Source organism: Heliangelus exortis, chromosome 28 (genome assembly GCF_036169615.1).
Source record: "Heliangelus exortis chromosome 28, bHelExo1.hap1, whole genome shotgun sequence".
Taxonomy (NCBI): Eukaryota; Metazoa; Chordata; class Aves; order Apodiformes; family Trochilidae; genus Heliangelus; species Heliangelus exortis.
In genome coordinates this window covers 2,174,684-2,196,062 of record NC_092449.1, presented here as the reverse complement: position 1 = coordinate 2,196,062, position 21,379 = coordinate 2,174,684, and the positions used below count along the sequence as shown (strand labels likewise).

The following is a 21,379-nucleotide window of genomic DNA, read 5'->3' as shown; positions in this document are numbered from 1 at the left end:
TTGTGAGAGAACCTTACTTTAGTAGAGCTTTTTCAAAGGGAAAAATAAGCCATTTCTGGTTTCTTGTAAACCTGACATGGTTTGATGCCAGCTGCTCACCGGGTATGAATCAAAACAGCTCCTCTAAGAACCACAGTTTAAGAATATGGCTCTTGGTGACATGTGGCTTTGCTGGGTTTCATCCAGCCAGTGTGTGCTGAGTGGCTGGATCAGTTTCCATTTGGGCAGTGTGGGTGTGACTGAGGTTTTGGCTGAGAGATGAAATTTCTCCCTTTCCTTTTGGCTGAGATGGGCAGCTCCTGACGCTGCTCTGATATGATTTTTGGCAAGGGTCTCAGTGGCACAAAGCAGAAATGAAACCAAAACACGAAGCCAATGTGCAAACACCCAAGGATTAAGATCAAAGCACCCTGGAAAGATTCTGCTTTTCTAGCCTCTAGTTTTCCCAAGATTGGGCTAATTCTGTTCGACTCCATGGCCAATGCTCGGATTGTTCCTGCCCTTAATGTTGGGGTTTTCTTGCCAAATTGGGGATTCTTGGCCATAGGATTTAGAGGGTGAGATAGAAATAACAGTTGGGTCCCAGTAGCCCAGGCATCAGTCATCCCTGCTGGAACAGCAGCAGCAGAAAGACAGAACTCAGCAGAGCTGTGCAGTGGTCCCTGGGCTACAGAAGCATCTCCTGAACCTGGTGGGGCAGGTGCCTTCTGCTGTGGTTGGAGCCTCACAGGTCTTGGATGCAGAGACAGGAAAACTTTTTAAAAACCTCTTTGCACAAGATTGCATTGAGCCAATCTCCTTGGTTGTACTTTTTATCTTTTTCTACACCCCCCCCACCCCCCATGCATTGCTTCAGGTATGGAAAGGTGGCACGACCACAACTTTTCTCTTTTGAAGGCTCAGCCTGGTGAGGTTACAGGAGGTGATGGCTTTGAATCAGAAGGGGGAGATTTAGGTTGGACTTTAGGAAGAAATTCTTTGGTGTGAGGGTGCTGAGCCCCTGGCCCAGGTTGCCCAGAGAAGCTGTGGCTGCCCCATCCCTGGAAAGGTTGAAGGCCCCAGGTTGGATGGGGCTTGGAGCACCCTGGGCTGTGGGAGGTGTCCCTGAACATGGCAGGGGGTGGGAATGGATGAGATTTAAGGTTTTTTCCAGCCCAAACCATTCTATGATTATTTGAGTTCTTCCCCTAAAACCTTAAAGCCCAGCTCCAGGACTGTGTCTGTAGAGCTGCTTGGTTTTTTGCTAGTTCAAGGGGATCTGAAGCATTGAGATTCATAAAACAATATGGGCACTGGATGCATTTGAAAACAAACCTGGAAATTTTCTAAAGGAACTTGTAGATACAGCAGTGCCAGGAGGGACTGAAAAATCCTCACTGGTGGAGTGGAGAGGGCAGGAGAGAGTGTGGAAGAGGCAGGGAAAAAAGGGGTCTGAGCAGGGGCAGACTTTGGAGACATCTTGTAATGTATAAAATTCTTTAAATAAAGAGAGCATTTTTACAAAGCCTTTAGAGATTTGGTTTAGTCCAGACTTGTACTGAGAGACAAAACAAGCTCTCCAGCTGTGTATACATAGGTCTGCCCTGCCAAGACAAACAGAGCTCTTGCTTTGCTAAGAGATGTTAAAAGTTACACTTTTCAAAGAGGCTCCTGGCTGGGCAGTCTGTGAGTTTGCAGCCAGGTGAGGTGGTTGTGACTGACCTAACAAGAATAATTAGTGTGACAGCAAAGAACTTAACCCTTCTGAGGAGAAAATGAACCCCTGCTCCATCACTGGGTCTGTTAAGATGAAGTCCCTCAGCACCAGAGTTATCTGAGACGTGACCACTGCTGAGATTCTGTTCAATTTGTCCAGTTAAAGCAGCCAGAGGATTTGATGTGTTTAGAAGGATCCTTCTCATTCCTCAAGATTTTTTTTTTGAAGACAGATTACAGTTGGAATAAACTCCCCAGGGAGGAGGAGGTGGGTTCCCCACCACTGGACATTTTCAAAGACTCAGCTTGACAAAGCACTGGGTCACCTCATCTAAACTGTGTTCCTACTTAGGAAGATTGGACCAGGTGATCCCTTCCAGCCTGGCATTCTGTGATTCTGTGCTTCATTCAAAGCAAAGCCTGAAATCCCCTGACTTTATGTGTAGGAAGTGCAAATTTCAGTGCAAGGTTCTGTGGTGCTGATGGCTGGGTAGGTGTATACAGAGATGGGATCAGTTCTGCCACAGACATGTGAGCTGTGGACTTCTCTCATTAAATCAAATGAATTTCATCTCTGGAGTCTTCACATCAAGAGGAAGAAGCTTTCTGAAGATCTGCTGGTCAAATGAATCCCATCTCTGGAGTCTTCACATCAAGAGCTTTCTGAAGCTGTGCTGATCCCCAGGTAGTGGGGTTTGGGCAGGAGTCCCTGGTTGGCATGTGCTGCTGTACTTGATGTGGGACCTCAGACCCCTTTATCCTCACAGATTTATAGTCTGGGGATGCTGAAGGGTGCAGGGAGAGCTGTTGTAGGCTTCTCTCTGCTGCAAGGCACAGCATGGTCCCACCAGCCCAAACTGGTTCATTCCTACAAGGTTTGGGTGCTCAGGACCGTGTCCATCTGTGGGGGTGAAAATGCATCGAAACCCCACAACTCTGTCAGATTAGAGACTGGTTTGGAGGTTTTCATTTGACTTGATTTTGTATTTCTTTGGGTTTTTTGTAAAAAGAGTGAATTTTCTTTTTAAGCCATACTGAACTCAATTCTTTTTCTGCCACCCCTGCAATGAGCTGCATGTTCAGGGCTCCAGTAAGAGGCTGGTTTGTAATGGGAGCAATCTAACTGCCTTCACACCTCATTCAGGAAATTCTTCACTTCAGAGGTAAATGGCTTAATAACTCAGTACTCAGAGAATCTTAGCATCATTTCCTCCCTCTACAGACATCTTCAGGGATGAAGAATCTGTGAATAAATTGTATAACCCCAGCAGCCTCTGGTAACATGAGCTCACATTACATCAGTGTTGGAGGAAGAGCTGCAGGACAGAAAAAATGAATCTGTAGGGGAAAAGGCCAATTTTTAAAAATAGTTTTACAGCAAACCGAAACATTTTGATGTCTTGTCTCTGACTTCACTCTCCTTCAAGTAGGAAAAAAAATTGTAAAAAGTGACATTTTCTCAGGTGAAGGTGGAAGTTCCTCCTGTGTTCCAGGGATGGGGTTTAATTTGGTTTTTTTCCTATCCAAATTCTCTGTGGATGCAACCTCTCCTGAAAGAATGTCTCCTTTTACTTTGGAAAAAAAAGATTTTGAGAGTAACATTCTTGATCGTTGTGGAGCCTGTCTGTGGTTTCTATGATTTGTCTGGTTCAGAAAAAGCCTTTGCTAGGACTCCATATCCCTGTCCTCTTAATCCTGCAAGGTTTCCAAGAGTTGAACCAACAAACTCTGGGGGTGGTGTTCTTCAGTGCAAACACTTCTGGGCTGAGCTGAAAGCCAGCTGTGCAAGTCTGCTATCCCAGAAAAAGCCTTGGAAGGGCTTTGTGTCCATGTAAAGATAAAAAAGCAAACTCCAGACTGTCATCCAGTGCCTGAGTTCTGGCTCTTCATTACCCCGCAGAAGAAAGCAAAATCCTCACTGTTGTTTGAACACAAGAAAAAAAAAAAAAGCAAGGATTAAAGCCACAGCAGGTCCCAGGCAGGCAAAATTCATGGAAAAGGCAGTGATTATCTCCTGTTCTTCCATAGTCTGCACTGCTTTCCAAACCCATGAGCAGGACTGGGTTGGACTGAAGTGAAAATGCTGCTGAGTAGGACCTTGTAACCAACAGAATCCATGTCTTCCAACAGCTGTTTCCATGAGATTCCCATTTCTCCTCTTGCTTTCCAGACACCTCAAGGACTGTCAAGCATTGAGAGAAGGACACGGGCTTTCAAAACCTGCTGGGAATTCCTCTTTTCCACAGGAGAAAGAGGAATTCTGAGAGCACGTTGTGTTCTGCATGTCCAGTGCTTCTCCAAAAGAACTGGGAAGTATCAGGACCTTGGGATTTAAAGCAGAGTGGGCAATAGGAGGTCCCAGGTGTAAACAAGACACAGGGAAAAGGGACAGGTGACATCTAAATGGCTCCTCAGTACCTTTTAATTTAGAGCTGTTACCAGTCTGCAGCTTGTTGCATCTTGGCACCTTGCTTTTTTATTTTTTTTTTTTTTCCTCTGCATCTCCATCGTTCTGCTTGGACCAAGATGCAGCTTTTTATACTTTAACACGTACATAATGTGAGGATCTCCTCTGATGTGCACTCAGGGATGATTTCTGAGTCTCCAGAATGTGCCTGTGGATTCACCAAAGAATCTGAGGGATTTTAATGTTCTCTTCTTTTTTGAGTGGGGCACCTTGTGAAACCAGGGCTCCTTAGAATTCTTACAGTTCCAGATCTGGAAGAAATCCCCTTTAACTCAGATTAATGCAAGTCCCCAGATAAGCATATTTTTATATGCTGTATCAGTTTCTCAAATATCCTTACTGTCTAAGGCCACAGTTCCTCTCACCCTCATAATTTAATTTGATTTCTATCAATCCAGCTGCCACCCATCCATTGTCCTGAAATATTTAAGTACTAGAAGAATTGCCTAAGGTATCTGTGGATTTTCATAGCTGTAGGTGGTTAAAAGCAAGTTATGCAAATACTGCTTAGGCCTAATTCTAGTAGTCAATCTTCTTTAAGGAAAAAAGAAATCTCAAATAATCTCCAGCCACAGCTTTTCTAGTGACAGACTCCTGGGCCATATCTAAACACAAAGCATGATCCAAAACACCATCTTGGAACACACAGATGGATGCTAAGTGAGCATCGTGGCATAAACTGCTCTTTAAGCTACTCAGATTTTCAGATGGTGGGAATTATCATATATTATATATTATAAATTTCCATTATTCTTGCTTAGAAAGACTTTCCAACCCCTCCTCCTGAGAATAACTAATGAGGGGCTTTATCTCAGTTTTCTGTTCCCTCTTTGTAATGATTTTTTTTTTTTGTTCCCCAACTTTTTACTCTAATTTGAAGGCTTAGGAGACACAAAGCAGCCACACATCAGTGTGGGGCTGATCCCCATTCATGCCTGCAAAACCCAGAGCAGGACACAGCCAGCTGTAACTTGGTCCCTTTTCCCTCTCCTAACTCAGTCCTGAAATCCTGGTGAAGCATCCCCAGGGCTGGATGTATCTCATACCTGGAAAAACCCCCCAAACCCAGGCAACCAAGGCAAGAAAGGGACCAGAAATGATTTCTGGAAATCCAGTGACATCTGGGAAAACTCAGATTTAATCTCTGCCTTTGAAGAGGTGTCAGATTCATTTCATTGAAGCTGCCCAGGAGAATTTGTGGAAAAAAAAAATAAATCTCCCCCATCCAATCTTTGTCTGTGCACCTTGGGGAGCCCAACTCCTGTCCAGCTGCTCTCCTGAAAGAAGAGCAACACCCAGCACCAATCCCAGAGGTTGGGAACTCCCAAGGGAAACTCCCTGTCTGTGATCTCCTTCCCATGGTGCCCACTCCAAGCTGTCTGGGTGGTGTCTGAGACACAAGTTTTCCCCACACTCAGCAAACCCTCCTTCCTATCAGTTCCAGATTAAGCTTGAAATTACTTCACACAAAAAATCTCATGGAAGAACGCTGCTGGCAATGGTTAGGATAATTTTTTCCTTCTCCAGATGAACTTTTTAATAAAAGGCTGTGTTTACAAAGAGATTTCTCATCCTCATTAGGAACCAGGCATTCAGCTGCTCTGTCCTAGTGCTCTGCTAATAATCCAGATGTTAAGACACAAAGCAGAACTCTCAGCAGACTGAGATATGTGATGGAGTTCCTTCTCTTTTGCCTGCCTCCAAAGATGAGGCTGTAGCTCCCATTGCTGTGGTAGAAAAAGAATTTTGAGCATCAACTGTAGCCTGAAGAGCCCTGACACCTCCTGTTTGAACTTGCCAGAAAGCTCTGGCAGAAACTCCACCAGGAAGGGAGCTCAGTTGTAGGTTGCCATTTTCCTCTTGAAGTGAGGTTTGGTTGGTAAAATAATGATGGCTTTGTGAAACCACATCTCCCTCTGAGCCCTGCAGAAAGGCAGCTGGAGTCTGCTGGGAGTACTGGTGGGATGCAGAGCCATCCTGCACACAGCATTTTCCTGCATGCCCGTGGGCTTGGTGGTGCAGTCTGTAATGAAACACTGAAATAATCCTTTTCCCAAGTCCTTTTCCCCTGCCCAGGAGCAGGCAGAGCTTCCAAAGCACAGCTGGGTGACACCTTTGTTTGCTGCTTGGTGTTCACAGTGGGAACCAGCCTCTGGAATCAGAATTCATTTCCTTCAGAGATCTTCACAGGAACAGTGTTCCCAAGACTTCTCTTGAAATCCAATAGGGATGTTTTGACTGGAATTGTCCAATGTGCAGTTTTCTTGGGTACAAAGCTGCCTGAGGAGGGAAACATTTGGCAAGAGGTACAAGTAAGAGTATGGAGGGGCTCTGAAGGAGAGGGAGGAAAGTCCAAAGTCGTTTGTATTGGCACTGTGAAACACAGGAGCAGCTGAATCACCTGTGGCTGAGTGAGCCAAGCAGGCTGGACCTTCAGAGGTTGGGACCTTCTTGTCTCTGCTCCTGGCACCTCATTGCCTGCTCTGAGTTGGGCAGGAGGTGGCTGTCTCATCTTCTGAGCCTTTGTCACTCTTGGATGCAGTGAAATGTGGCTTCCTGTCTCTCCTTGTCACTGAAGAGGCAGCGTCCACAGCAAGAGCATCCTGGTGTCATTGAACCTGCTGCTCCTTGGGGGAGAAAAGGGGCATGAAGGTAAATGCTTGGTTTCACAATTCTCCCAGACTTGGAGACCCTCTCTGTATGGGCTAAAAACAGAGACTGTGAGGGTGCAAAGTGATCATCACAGCTTCAGGCTCTGGACAGCATCTTTGGAGGTCAATCCATGAACATCTGCACTGGTATCAACCCAAGGCTGGGAATCAACCTCTCGTTCTCTTCAAGCCCATGGAGATGGATGAGGTGGGACACAGACTGGCAGGAGAAGCATTCCTTGGGCCACATCCACTCAGGGTCCTTGGGCATCCCTGTGAATGGGCACTCGGTTCCTGGTGGCACAGCAGCTCCTGGTTCATCCAAGCAGGGGCCACACAGCCCATTTGTGGCAGGGAACTGGAACACTTCCCAGTGAATGCAAAGACAAAGCCTGGCAGAGTACATAGGGCTAGGAAGATGCTAAGGAGAGAGCAGCATTTCCACTTCCATTAATTCAGTTGGAGAAGACTCTACTAACATGGTATTTGTGCTGTGTGATCATTTCTGAGACTTCTTCCTTCTGTTTCAAGCTACTTGAGCTGTGGATAATCTTCTTCCAAAGAGCACCTTGCCCTCCCTAGCACCAGCCACTTGTGAGATCCAAACCCTGTGCTGAATGCAGCAGTGGAGAGATGAAGATGAGCACAGCTGGGGCACAGTGACATGAACACAATCTGGCAAGACCTGGAAAACCAACCACATTGTTTGGAAGTCCTTGCTCTGGAGTGTCCTTCCCATCACCTCCTCCAAGCTCATTGTCCCAGAACAGGCAAAGTCCTAAACTCTCTGCCCAAAAGTGCTTCCCATCTGGCAGGCACAAAATTCAGTCCTGTCAGGAACACAGCATCAGGTGTCCAGGAGAAATCCCCTCAAATTCCATCACAGCCCAGCCCAGCCCAGCCACCATCTCCATGTACCTTTCCAGGAGCCTGCCCATAGCCAAGATCTCTGCCAAAGCAGCCTGAGAAGCCCAAGACTTCTCCCTGGGGCAGGTGTCCATGTGAGGAAGAGTCTGGAGCTGCCAAGCCCTGGTGTCACCCCCAGCATTCCCATTCCTGCACTGCAGGAGTCCCCCAGCCCGTGGTGTTCTGACCCTGTGGTCTCTTCCAGGATGGGGGACACAGGGTGGCAGTGCCAGTCCCCTGCTCCAGCCCTCCCAGACACTTCTCCAACTGCTCCAAGCACTGGCCCCATGTTACTGTGTGTGCTTTGTGCCTCAGATGCTGCTGGAGCAGAGAGCCCTTGGAGGAGGGTTGTGCCTGGAGCTCTATCTCAGGTTTCATCAGGCTAAAGCTTTGACAGGAAACTGTAAAAATAGGACAGGAAAACTTAAAAAAAGTTCTCCCTTTACTATTTCCTTTGAATATGTTTTTTCAGCACTTGGAATGTCTGGCCTTACAGAGTGCCTCAGCCAGCTTTTTCTTTTCTGTAGAAGTCCAAACAGTTAAACATCAGGAATGTGGCTGTGTTTGGATGAGGTAAGGAAATGACTAGGTGGAGAAAGTATTCCATGAGAAAGGAGCCCTTTTACCAAGACCCTCCATCCACCACCCCCCCTCCCACCAAAGCTCTCCCATGGACCCAGCCCAGGAGGCTCTGCAGATATTTTGAGTCACATTTGGGCCATCCACGGGGGAAAATCTGCATTCAGGGAAACAAATACAGGATTTTTGGGGGGGCTCCTGGCAGTTGGTTGCTTGGCTGGGTGGCCTTTGGGTGCTGCCCCCTGGGTATTTCCATAGAATGGTTTGGGTTGGAAGGGACCTTAAAGATGATCCCTGCCATGGGGGATGATCCCACCAGCCCAGGGTGCTCCAAGCCCCATCCAACCTGGACTTCAACCTTTCCAGGGATGGGGCAGCCACAGCTTCTGGGGGCAACCTGGGCCAGGGGCTCAGCACCCTCTAATTAAAGAATTTCTTCCTAATGTCCAGCCTAAATCTCCCCTCTTTCCCATCTTCAATCTTCCCCATTCCTCTGTGGTCTCTCTCTGAGGAGGGTATTAATTACTCCATTAAGCCTTTAATCCATAAATTATCAGCTCTCCCAGCAGGTTCTGAAGGGCACAGGCTCTCAAGGGAACCCCCCAGCACAGCCACAGTTTTGTGGGAATCTTTTTGGGTAGAGGCTTGCAGGAGGATCTTGCTCTCACTTGCTCCCAGGGCTCTTTTCTTGCTCCAGAAGCCCAGAAGGTCACAGACTGAACCATCTGCAAGGCTCTGCTCCCTCCGACTCGGGGATCAAGCTTCCTGCTGATGCAAGTCATCCAGGGAAAAGAGAAAAAGATCTTGTGCTTGATAGCCAATATCTCTGCTTGCTCTCCTGGACTGGGTTGCTGGAGCTTTTAGAAAGTGTAGTGGAAGCTTGCCAGAGCCTGGGGCATGTGTTGCACTGACCTCATCCCAGCAAGGTCTGCAGCTCCCTGGGGATCACTTAGAGGCAACGTTTGTCCTTACTGTTTGCAGGGAAAAGAAAAGAAAAAAAAAAAAGAAAAAAAAAAAGAAGAAAAAAAAGGAAAAATAAAGAAACAAAAAAGAGAAGAAAAAAAGAAAAAAAAAGAAAAGCCTTCAGTGAAAGGATTTGATGTTTAGCAAAGAAAAAGCATTTCTCCCTTGCTGCTTTATTTGTTTATTTTGGAAAGAAGGAATTTGCCCAGCCCAGGCCATGTCTCACCAGGGGATTGCAGCCAAATGGTGCCCGAGAAAGGACAAGGCTGAGGGACAGGAGCATGGGGGAGATCTCATCCATCCCTTCCCCTTCCAGCTTCTGCAGCTCTGCTTACCCAGCCAGATTCCAGCATTCCTCTTCCTAGGACTGTTCTAAACAGCCAGGAAAGCAGTGCAGTCATTTTGGCTTCCACAGCTTTACCCAGGGGTCAGAATTCCCATTGCAAGGATTCATTTTGCATTAATTAATTACTCACTCCAACAGGAGGTTGTAAAGAGCTGGGGATCAGTCTGTTCAATGAAGTTACAAGTGCTGGGACAAGAAGTAATGGCTTTAAGTTGTGCCAGTGGAGTTTAGGTTGGATTTAGGAAGAATTTTTTTCACTGGAAGGGTTATCACACATTGGAAGAGGCTGCTGCAGAGGTGGAACCACCATCCCTGGAGGGATTTAAGAGTCCTATAGAACTGAGGGCTGTGGGTTAGTTAAGGGCTTGTCAGTGTTAGGTTCATGGTTGGACTCAATGGTCTTGAAGGTCTTTTCCAACCAAGGTGATTCTGGGATCCTGTAGTTTCCCAGGGGACAAGTGGCTGGAACAGAAGCAGCCCAGGCTGGCCTTTTCTTGGAGAAAATTTGCAAACAAAATGCTTCTCTTCAAAAGTGCTTTCTCAAAACCTGCCAGTTTTCCCCAAGGGGTGGTAAGAACCAGTTAAAAGGGAGTAAAATGTTAATTTGAAAAACTTTCCTTTTCTTGTCTCTTTTTTTTTTTTTTTTTTTTTTTCTCTCCCAGACAGCCAAGCAGGAATTTAAATTGTATATGAAAGAAAGCTGTAAATATTGCAGCTTCAGACACTTTTTCACTTCAGGTGTTACCAAACGTTTGGAAAATGCCCTGGTTTATAGATGCCTTGGGTTTGAGATCTCCTTCAAAGAAATCAGGCCGAGTTGCTGAAGTTAACATTCCCCTGCAAGTTAATGACACCGAGTTATGATCCTATATCCCAAGGGAATAAAAAAATCCCTACAAAAGATTTCCATTGTTTTCATTTAGCAGCAGGGAAAATCTGCAATAGTGAAGGTGCCTTCCAACTGTCGTACATCAACATTTGAGAGCCTCAGAGTGGGAATTTTAAATAGTCTGAAACTGATTATTCTACTTTAATGAGTCCAAGCTACATTTCTGGCATGAATTATAGCCCTGGTTGTTGAAAAGCAGCCTGTCAGTCTTTATTACCTCTTGGAGGAGGGGAGAGGTTCTGGCAAGGTGAACTTGGGTTACGTAGGGTAGGCAGAGCTGGGGCAATGTAAGACCCTGAAGGATGGAGAAATGGAGAGGTTTGGTGTGGTTTGGTTTGGTTTGGTTGGTTTGGTTTGGTGTGGTTTGAGGTTTGGTTTGGTTTGGTTTGGTTTGGTTTGGTGTGGTGTGGTGTGGTGTGGTGTGCTGGGAGGTTTGGTGTGGTTGGAGGTTTGGTGTAGAAGGTTTGGGGAGGTTTGGTGTAGAAAGTTTGGTTTGGTTTGGTTTGGTTTGGTTTGGTTTGGTTTGGTTTGGTTTGGTTTGGTTTGGTTTGGTTTGGTTTGGTTTGGCTTGGTTTGGTTTGGTGTGCTGGGAGGTTTGGTGTGGTTGGAGGTTTGGTGTAGAAGGTTTGGGGAGGTTTGGTGTAGAAAGTTTGGTGTGGTGTGGTGTGGTGTGGTGTAGTTTGGTTTGGTTTGGTTTGGTTTGGTTTGGTTTGGTTTGGTTTGGTTTGGTGTGCTGTGCTGGGAGGTTTGGTGTGGTGGGAGGTTTGGTGTAGAAGGTTTGGTGTGCTGGGAGGTTTGGTGTAGAAGGTTTGGTGTGGTTGGAGGTTTGGTGTAGAAGGTTTGGTGTGCTGGGAGGTTTGGTGTCCTGGCTCAGCTACATTTTAATTCCCCCCTCCTCTGTGCAGCACATGGGGAAGGCAGATTTCCACAGCTGCACTGAGATCCCAAACACAGTAATGAGGGAGGTTAGAAGTGTCTGCAGGGGCCTTTGCAGGAAGCTGTTTGCAAGTGGAACGTTGTGGCTCAGTTAAGAGCGTGTGTAGCAGCAGGGATCCCCTCCATGAACTCCCCAAGGGTTTGTGGCTTGGAGTTGTCAGGAATGACCATTCATCAGCTCGAGGGGTTCCTAACCAGCTTAATGACAATCAGCCAAACGTGGAAGCTGGGAATGGAATTTATTCCTGTCAGGCTTCCTCTTCTGAGCACATCTGGGGCCTGTGCTGGCTGCAGGACTGAGTGGATGAGACTCCCTCCATCCCCAACCTCCCTGCAGCATCTGCAAAAGTCCCTGGCCCAGGGGATGTGATGGTTTTGGGGAGAGCAGGGGCTGAGGACAAAGAGCACGGCAAGGACTTAGATTGCTTGGGGTTAATGCAAACACATTGATGCTTCAACTCGGATTCCTTGGTGCCTTTTGCAGTTTGATGATGTCCTTTCCTTGCTGGCTGCTGAAGACAAGGAGTTAGAAATAGTGACCTGATCTAACTTTAAACAGATAAGAAATCTTCAGCCCCAGTGTGCAATTTTCCTTTGAAATGAGCAGGGCAATGTCTGGAGGAGGCTACAAGAAAGCTGGGGCAGGGCTTTTGGAGTGAAGTGAGGACAAGGGGCAATGGTTTCAGACTTGAAGAGGGAGATGGAGGTTGGACATGAAGAAGAAATTTTTGGGTGTGAGGGTGCTGAGCCCCTGGCCCAGGTTGCCCAGAGAAGCTGTGGCTGCCCCATCCCTGTTCCAGCCCAGGTTGGATGGGGCTTGGAGCACCCTGGGCTGGGGGAGGTGTCCCTGACCATGGTTGGGATGGCACTGGATGATTTTTAAAGTCCCTTCCAACCCAAATCATTCCATGATTCTAAGAAAGCAAAATGAGGTCAGTGGATGGATAAGGCCTGGTGATAGATGCTGGGAGAGGAGGTGATGCCCATCCTGGGCTGAGTGTTTGCTGTTTGCCAAACTATTTGAAGAGGTAAAGTCAGGGAGGGAGCTGACAGAGGATTTTGCAGCTACAAGTGATGGGTAAAGGCCCTGTGGTATTACAGATTTCTTCTGGAGAGATGGAAAGCTTCTGGCCGATTCCCAGAAAAAGGCCTGATCCAGTATTTCTTGCAGCCTCCTTAATGAGAACTTTACCTGTAGATGGAAAGCTGGAAGTCAGCCATATCCTACCTCTGGACACTGTTAGTGTAAGGCTGAGTAAGAGGGACCTGGAAGAAATCTCAGCATCCAGAAAGGAAACCACCTCCTCTCTGGTTTTCCAAGAAATCTCCCAGCAAAGGCCAAACTTCTGCAGGACAACTACCTGCATGAGGGTTCCTGGAAGATGAGATCCCATACATGGACTGTAAAAGGGTTTTAGACATCTCCTAAGCGTGCATATTTCCTTAATAAAATTTGATTGGTGCCTCATTAAAAATTTAATAATTTGACCGTTCAAATTAGCAACAGATGGGAGCTGGAATGCAGCCAAGCTTTCTGGACTCCAGACTGCAATTTTCTTGGCTTCCTTCCCTCCGAAGAAGCAAGCTGGATTCTGAAAATCTATTTTTGTCAATGACTTGGTTAAAAAGGGGGTGTCCTCCATACAATTGCCCTTTCTGTGTCCAGCCCAAGGAATTCTTGCTGCAGTGCATTCTTGACATGGGAGGTGCAAGTTTACCCCTTTCCTCTCCATCCAGTTTGAGTCTTTCTTTCCTGTGATCTTCTTCCTAAATCAACAAGAGCCCTTTGTAGGCACAACCACACTGACACACGTGCTCTTCTCTGTGTGCCTTTTGCCTAGGAAAGTGGGGGAAGCAGTCCCTCTTTATTAGGTGTTTCTGCCTTGTTCGGGGGGTTAACACAGCCTCAGAAAAGCTCACCAAAAGGCAGATATTTCACTGGAAGGTGGTGCCACACTCAACCAGAGCTGCAGCCCCCTGCCCACAGCCACCTAACACGGGGGCTCTGAGCACAGCACCAAAACCAAAACCAACTCAGAGGTGGCACCAGAGTGGATCAACAGGGATGAGTTTGTGCCTCAGAGCTTCAGGAGTCAGTGTCCTGGGGAATGGTATAGGAACAGGGCATATATCCTGTTATATATATCCATATATGATATATATCTATATATCCTTGCAGAGTTTCCTGGGCACCAGGAACCTGTAGCTCACAATCTTGGACAATTCACAACATCCTCTGTTAGAAGAACTCCCCTGAACTTACACGTTGCCTGGAAAACCACTTTCCTCAGTTTATTTCAAAGCAGCATCCTTAACCTGCCTGTGATAGCTCCAGATTCTGGCTCTGCAAGGGAGTGACCTGGTCCTCCTCAGACTACTCATTATTTACTACCAGGTCTTCCTCCAGGTGTTTGTTTTTCAGACTGGGGGCTGCAAATCACTCCTCCTACCTAAACCCTCCCACCCCATCCCCTTGCTCATCCTTGTTGAACTTTCCCTGTTCTGCTCCCTGCTGGGGGCTAAGATTGCAAGGAGCCCTGGGGTGGAAGCAAACTGAGTTTAGTGATGATGTTCTCTATTTTTATTGGTTTTTTTGGTTTTTGTTTTGTGGTTTTTTTGTTGTTGTTCTTTATTCTTTAGTACAGTCTCTGAGCTTTCCTTAATTGGTCCTTACAGAGCTGAGCACTCCACTGAAATAGGATCACAAAGCCATTTCTTTCTCAGTTCTTTTGATATGATCATTGTGAAGGTTCAGATTGTTCCCTGGTGTGGTTATAAAGAGCTCTCCTTGGTCTTTAAAGTTGAGAATTTCAGCAAGAACTTTTAGTTAATTTTTTTTTTTTTCCTAAAGACAATGGGTAAGAAAACAACCCAAATTTTGTCAATTTCTAGTGGAGGAATGAAGCAGAACAAACTGAAGTATTAAACTTGGCATGGCAGGGGATACTAATGACAACCAGGTCCTTTGGTGTCTTGCTAAAATTTTGGTCAGAAAAATAAAGAATTACTTGGTATATCACCATTGTAAACAGCATATTTCTCTTTTGTTTTCCAAACAAAGGTGTTTTGATGAGGTCATGTCACCTTTGTACCCAGATATCTCCAAAATCATTATCCTTTTTTTCCCCTCTCTCCTCAAATCCTCGTCCTGTTTACCTCTCAGTAACAACCAGACCAAACTTCTGCTGACACTTTATTTTTTTATTTTTAAATACGACTGTGCTCCTGACTGCTCCAGAACTCCAAATCAGAGGGAGCACCGAGCTGGGAAAAAAGCAATTATTGGGCTAATTGATTCTTTCCCAGAGGTAGAGGAGGATTTCTTGGATGCTTTCTAAGAAACTTAGGATTACCCTGAGGCCAGGGGGGACAACTACAACATAGATAAACCTCACACAGCTTTTACTCAGCACAAGCAACACCATAAGGAAACCACATCAGCACTGGCACTCTCAAGCCTGCAGTAATTACAGTCATTTCCTGATGATCTTTTACAGCCCAGGATGAGTCCACGGCTGCTGGTGGTTTTATGTAAATGGAGGTTGTTATGTGGATGTACCCCATGGGAGAAAAGTTTTCTGTCTCAAATCATCTGTTCAAGGGTTCTTCTCACTTTTTATTCCTTGCACGTGGGTGTCAGGATTTCAAGATGAGGGAGCTGCTCACAAAGATCGTGTGTGGAAAGACTTGTGAACATCTGAATGTTTCAGATGAGAACATCTGAATGTTTCAGCCTTGAGAAGAGAAGGCTCAGGGGAGACCTTATCACCATGTGTCAGTTCTTCAAGGGGGGTACAAAGAAGTTGGAGACTCCCTGGTTACAAGGAGCCCCCTGGCAATGGGCACAAGAGGAAAATTGTTCCCTCTGAGGTCAGTCAGACCTTGGAATGGTCTCCCAGGGGTGGAAAGTTTTAAGTCTCAGCTCAAGGGGGTGCTGAGACATCTCACATCAACAATAATATGAGAAGGGTTGGAGCAGGTGATCCTGGAGGTCCCTTCCCACCTGAGATTCTCTAAGATCTGAGAAATGGCACTTTGCAGCTTGGTTCTACCACGACATTTCTGGAAACACAACTTTGAATCTTTAACATGGGTGTCTGTGCTGCTCATGGCTTAGTTATAATCACCCTCCACATGAGTTTTTGTTGCTTCATGTGTCAGATCTAAATGTTTCACTGCTAATCTGGGCTGTCTGGGCACTGCTGCAGGGATTTGGGTAATTCCTAATTACTGACAACTCCACCATCAGAATTCCCATAGGAACTTTGCAAACCTCATCTGGAAGAACAGCTATTTGACCAGCACCTGACTTCCTTACACAGCTAAGGTGGAATTTTCTGGTCTGACAATAATGTGCTTAAAGGTCCTTTTTCTAGCCACAGATCAAACACTTGCATGCAGTCCTCTGCTCCCAGTAGAAGCAAAAAAAAACCCAAACAAACCAGCAAACCTCTTGTTGAAGAATTTTGTTCCCTGCTGTGCTAATATCCCTAACTGGGGGTCCTGAGAGCCCAGGCAGTGGCAGATCCACATTCCCCAGTGCAAACAAACCCTTCAGAAATCTACTTGGTTGTAAGGCTAGGAGGATCCCTGTTAGGAATGGGAAGCTTGCTGGTTGTTTCTGCAACATCTGGGTTTTAAAGATTGAGTTGAAATTGCCAGGGGCCCTTTAAGTGTTAAATTGAAGAAATTAATCACAGTGAGGTGTCTCACTGCAGGAGGTTGCCTGGACAGAGCCTGGAAATCCCTCTGTGGGGTTTAGAGAAGACATTGTGGGAAGAGGGTCGGAATTTTTCTCCCAAAACATTTGGTGGGGGAGATCTGGGACTTCTCCCTTGCATGAGTGATCTGGCAGGAGGAGGTCTCCATCATCCTCTATGTTTATGTCCCATGGGCTGTCAGGGTCTAAGGCTGTCCCTGAGATGCTTGTGCCATGTTGGCTCCAAGTGCATCCTTGCCCACAACCATGGATGTTGATTGCTTTGCTGACCCCAGCAGTTCCACCAAGCAGGTGAATTTGTAGCCCTGAACTTGCCTCTTTGCCTGATATTTCATGTTTTGAGGTCATTCCAGGGCCTGTGCTTAAAGGGAGTGACTCAAGGCATAGAATAAGTATAATTCACAAGATGAGTGGGAGAACTTCTAGAATGACCACAGAAAGGAGGTCACCACCTCCAGCTTAGTCTGAATTTTTTATTCTTTTCATCAACAGATATTTTTTCTCCAGGATTTCTTGGCTTTTCACTTGAATGGCTGTGCTGGTAGGAGGGGGAGGTCGGGACCTTGTGTTCGTGCCCTGATCTGTGCACGTTCTTCTTTTCCCTCAGACTATCGTACTGGTCCCTGCTTCAGCCAAGTCAATAACCAGATGTGCCAGGGCCAGCTCAGTGGCATCGTCTGCACCAAGACCATGTGTTGTGCCACCATTGGACGGGCCTGGGGTCACCCATGTGAGATGTGTCCTGCCCAACCTCATCCCTGCCGCCGCGGCTTCATCCCCAACATTCGCACCGGAGCCTGCCAGGGTAAGTGCTGGGATGTCCCTGTGTCCATCCTGTGGGCACTGAGTGATGAGGAGCTTCAGGAAACCAAGAGAGAGAGGAGTTGTCTGTGTAGGAGCTGCTGAAGCCAACGTTGTGTGTCACAGAACATCACTGTGGAGCTTGAGTCTCCTATGGGGTCGTGGAAGAGCACCTTAGCACAATGTTCTGGCCATGCTGTGATTCCAAGGTGACTTCCTCCATCCCAGAGGAGGCAGTGGACCAGGCAGGTGTTTCTTCAAGCTTAAAACTGAGTTACCTGTTCCCTCCCTTCCATGCTCCCTCATTTCTGGTTGTTATTGGAACTGCTCTCCCAGCTGTAGATCTGCACTTGTACTGGGTGACTAATGAGCACTCTGTGAATTGTGCTGTTGGTTCAAAACAGAAGCTGTGACTCCTTCAAGATCCCACAGTCAGTTACAAGGTAGATAAATCCCGGGCTTTGAGGTTGTATTCAATGTCTGGGACACCCAGGTAAAAATCAAATGGTCCACTGAGTCCTACCAGCAGGTCCCTTCCTGGAGCTGCTGGTGCTTCTCCCCAGCACTGGGTTGCAGGAGGCTCCTGTTAGAGCTGCCTGCATTTTTTTCTGCATTTGCAATTAATTTCAGCCTTTATGTGCCATGGTCAAAGCCAGAATTACAGCCCAAGTCCTATGTTGGCCATTGTTTGCAGGATAAAACTGGGAAGGCTGAAGAGGAAAGAAAGCTCTCTTGGTGTCTATTGTAATCTGCATTTTCTGACCCAGTCTCTTCAGGAGAGATTTAATGGATTTGTCACTTACTGTTCCTAGAAGCAGAATTAAAGTGTAAATAATACCTGCAGCACATGGGCCTGCTGGTTGTATCAGGAAGTAATGAGGCCCTCCCAATGTACTTTGGAAAGCAGAATTTCCCTTCCCCAATGAGGAGGCAGTGGCTGCAGGGTGAACCTTCCAGGGATGGAGCTGAAGAACAAAACCTTGATTTGTTCAAACCCCCTTGGTCCAGGGGTTCCCTCCCTGTCCTGCTGTGGGTGTTGCTCTCTAAGACTGCAGCAGAACATCCCACCAAACCCTCAGCTACCAGCCTGAAATGAACCCCGAGGGGGGAGACTGTAGAGAGAACCACAAGTCCTCAGGTGTCGCCGATAATGAACTGGGAGCTTAGGCCCAGCTGTGCCCAATAATTAGGGCCTGCCCCAGCCGGAAATGGGTGGGGCTGAAGGGCAAAATAAAAGGCAAGGTCCCAGAAGCAGAGAAGAGATGAAGATGCCTGAGGAGAGGGACAGCAAGAGAGCTCCGAAAAAGAGCTGTGTCCCCGCGAGAGAAGGCTCGCCGCAACAGGAGACACTTTGGAAAATATTACTACACTTCTGTCTCCCTCTTGCTGGAGTAGATAAGGCAGCATTATGTTTGTGTCTGCTTTCTGTCCCTCACCTTCTCTTTGGTGTCAGCAGAGAGGCAATATCTGAAGAAATAGGAAATATCTACAAGGAAGCTGGGGGAGGGCTTTGGACACAGGTGTGTAGTGAGAGGACAAGGGGAAATGGTTTCAAACATGAAGAGGGGAGATTTAGGTTGGACATTAGGAAGAAACTCTTTAATTAGAGGATGGTGAGACACTGGAACAGGTTGTCCAAGGAAGTTGTGGCTGCCCCATCCCTGGAAATATTGAAGGCCCCAGGTTGGATGGGGCCTTGAGCAACCTGGGCTGGTGGGAGGTGTCCCTGACCATGCAGGGGGGTTGGAACTGGATGAGCTTTAAGGTTCCTTCCAACCCAAACCATTCTATGATTCTGTTAATTCTAATTGCATTAGGAAACGTAAATCCTCCTACTTGGAGAAAGCTGCTTCTTTCTATGCTTTTTTCTATGCTTCTTTCCTCACTTTCTCTGATTGTCTGATTCTCACGACACTCATGACACCATGCTGGGGTTGAACATTCATCTGGTGCCTGGCTGCATGTTCTAAGGGCTTTACTCTTCTCCCTGCAGATGTGGATGAGTGCCAAGCCATCCCTGGGCTCTGTCAAGGTGGAAACTGCATCAACACAGTGGGTTCCTACGAGTGCAAATGCCCTGCAGGACACAAGCAGAGTGACACCAACCACCGGTGTGAAGGTAAGGCTGGAGATTCCTGCTCCCCCCTCCCAGCCACGCTCTGAGATCACCTTTAGAGGTCCTTTTCAACCCAAATTCTTCTATGAAAAAAGTTCTCCTTGCCTTGCTCTGCCTCATGCGTGCTGGCTGGGGACCAGGCAAAGGACATGTGAAGTCAGTTGAGCTGGAACCTCCTCCATAGCAAGCTTCAAAACAAACTCTGTGTCTAAATCTGTCATCCAGATGTGAGGGGCCTCTGCGTGGGTCCCCACATCCCAGAATGCCTGCAAAAGCAGCATGGTGTGGCCATAAATAGCTTCCTTTCACTCTCCTTCCTGGATGGCCATAAAAAGAGACATCTCCAGCATCTCCAGTGTCTGTTCCATCACTTATCTTACCTCCATTGCTAAGGAGACCACCAAAAGAGGGTGCTTGCCTTGGGTGTGATTTACTGACCTGGGGGTCCTTCTGGGAGAATGACTTAAACAGGAGGGATGCTCCAACCTGACAGGGTAGAGATTGTTATTGAGGGCTTGTTTCCCAGACAGGAATCACCAGCAGGTCCTCACCAGGCAGCCAGGAGGTGAAGAAGAGGACACCTTGGTCTGGGTCATCACAAACCCCATGGGAGTCACTTCAACAATGTGAACAAGGGAATAAAGAGCCAGAGGCTTACCAGGGGTTCACCTGATACCAACACTTTATAAAGAGAGGAAGATCTGAGCCCTGCCTCAGTTTGCTGCATGATTTAATGCATTGGGAGGGATCTGTCTGGTAAAGGTGACAGAGCACCAAATTCCTGATTGACTGAAATTTCTGTCCTGCCAGAGCAGCTGTCAGTCCAAGTCACCTCCTCCCTGAGCCCAGGGTTTGAATCAAAATCCCCACCACCAATATAAGAGGATATTTTCTTTATCCAGGTGTGTTCCAAGCTGCAGGAGCTCCTTTGTTTGCACCAACTTGAGAGCTGGTGAAAGCAGTGATTGCTCAGCTTGCTCTGAGAACCTCTTTGCTTTAGGAAGAGGAGCTGGTTTCCTCTTTGCCTTCAGATTCTTCAGCCAGGAATTCTTCAAGCTACATGTTAAATTCTTCCCTAGCTCCCAGGAGCTTGTCTTTTCTGCTTGGAAGCTTCCTCCTGGGGAGTGAAGTCAGCAGATAGGATTGCCTTGGAGCCAAAGGTCAGTGCCTGTGTGGCTGGAGCTGCTGATTAATGATGGCTCCCTCATTAACACCCCAGTGTGTTCCCCTGAGCTGCTCTGGGCTCTTGCTGGGGGGGAAGAGGCAGGAGCAGAGATAATGTTGCTGGTTTCCCAGGGTGATATTTATCTCTTAACACAAATGGCACCTGGAATGGAGGCTCTGGTTGCAATCCCTGAAGACTGAAGATGCTTTTCTTAGGCCAGATCTCCAATGCTGATAATGGGGGCCAGCCCTGAGCCTCCCCAGGATGGGAGGGGGCTGCAGCTGGATATATGGGGTGAGTTTTGGTCAAGCCCAAAAGTCAAATGATCTCTTTTTTTTTTTTTTTTTTTTGAGCTGCAAAACACCCACGTGATGTCGAGTTTGGGTTGGAACTTAAACATCATCCAAGTCCAAGGCTGCTTTAGTTCCAGAGTTCTTTCTGCAGCTCATCCCCAGTGAACGTGACACTTTCAAATAGTGGCTTATTTTAGGCCTTTGTTCATTGTATTCTGAGGGAGCTCCAGGGATCAGCTTGGGGCTGTGACACGGATCATGAGAGATTTCTGGCCCGGGGCATTGCCTGCTCACTTTCTACAATTTAAAACCAGTCTGTGATGGGCAGCAGTGGTGGGGCAGGAGAAGATTGCTCTCTGAACCAGCTCTGTGTGTGATGAGGAGGGCAGATGGTGCCAGTTCACAAGTAAATGGAGTGATGCTGGGCTGGGTTCCTGGGGAAACTGGGAAAGAGCAGGAGGTGCTGGGGTTTGCAGGGGAAGGAGAAGCATGGGAGGGCTGAGGAGGACAAGCTTACACCTTCTTAGCACTGCTGGGAGAAGGGTTGAGGACACAAGAAAGCCCTCCTGGCACTAATGGGGTAAAACCCAGCAAGGAAACATCAGAGCTGAAGTCAGACACAACTTCTGCAAATACCTTTCTCAGTAAATCGAAGGGAAGTGGGGGGATTGTTACATTTTTAAATTATCCTGGAAGGAACAATAAAAATTACACTTAAGGGAACAATTCCATGGCATATTCTTAAGGGTGGAATTACTGACTGAAGAAAGCTTTCCTTCCATGATTTCAGCAGCTTTCTGCCAATAAGTTAACATCTTTTCTTAATAGCCCTTCCTTGACTGTGTAACCAAA

At 47.0% G+C, this 21,379-nt stretch overlaps 1 protein-coding gene across 1 annotated transcript in view; it reads left to right on the top strand.

Annotated features, from left to right (window-relative positions):
* Positions 1–21,379, top strand: part of LOC139788191 (fibrillin-2-like) — a 104,751-nt gene that overhangs the window by 29,518 nt on the left and 53,854 nt on the right. Inside the window, exons 7-8 of the mRNA XM_071727859.1 lie at positions 16,760–16,957; positions 18,947–19,072. Of these exons, the coding sequence (XP_071583960.1) occupies positions 16,760–16,957; positions 18,947–19,072 (324 nt within the window). The remainder of the gene's footprint in view (positions 1–16,759; positions 16,958–18,946; positions 19,073–21,379) is intronic.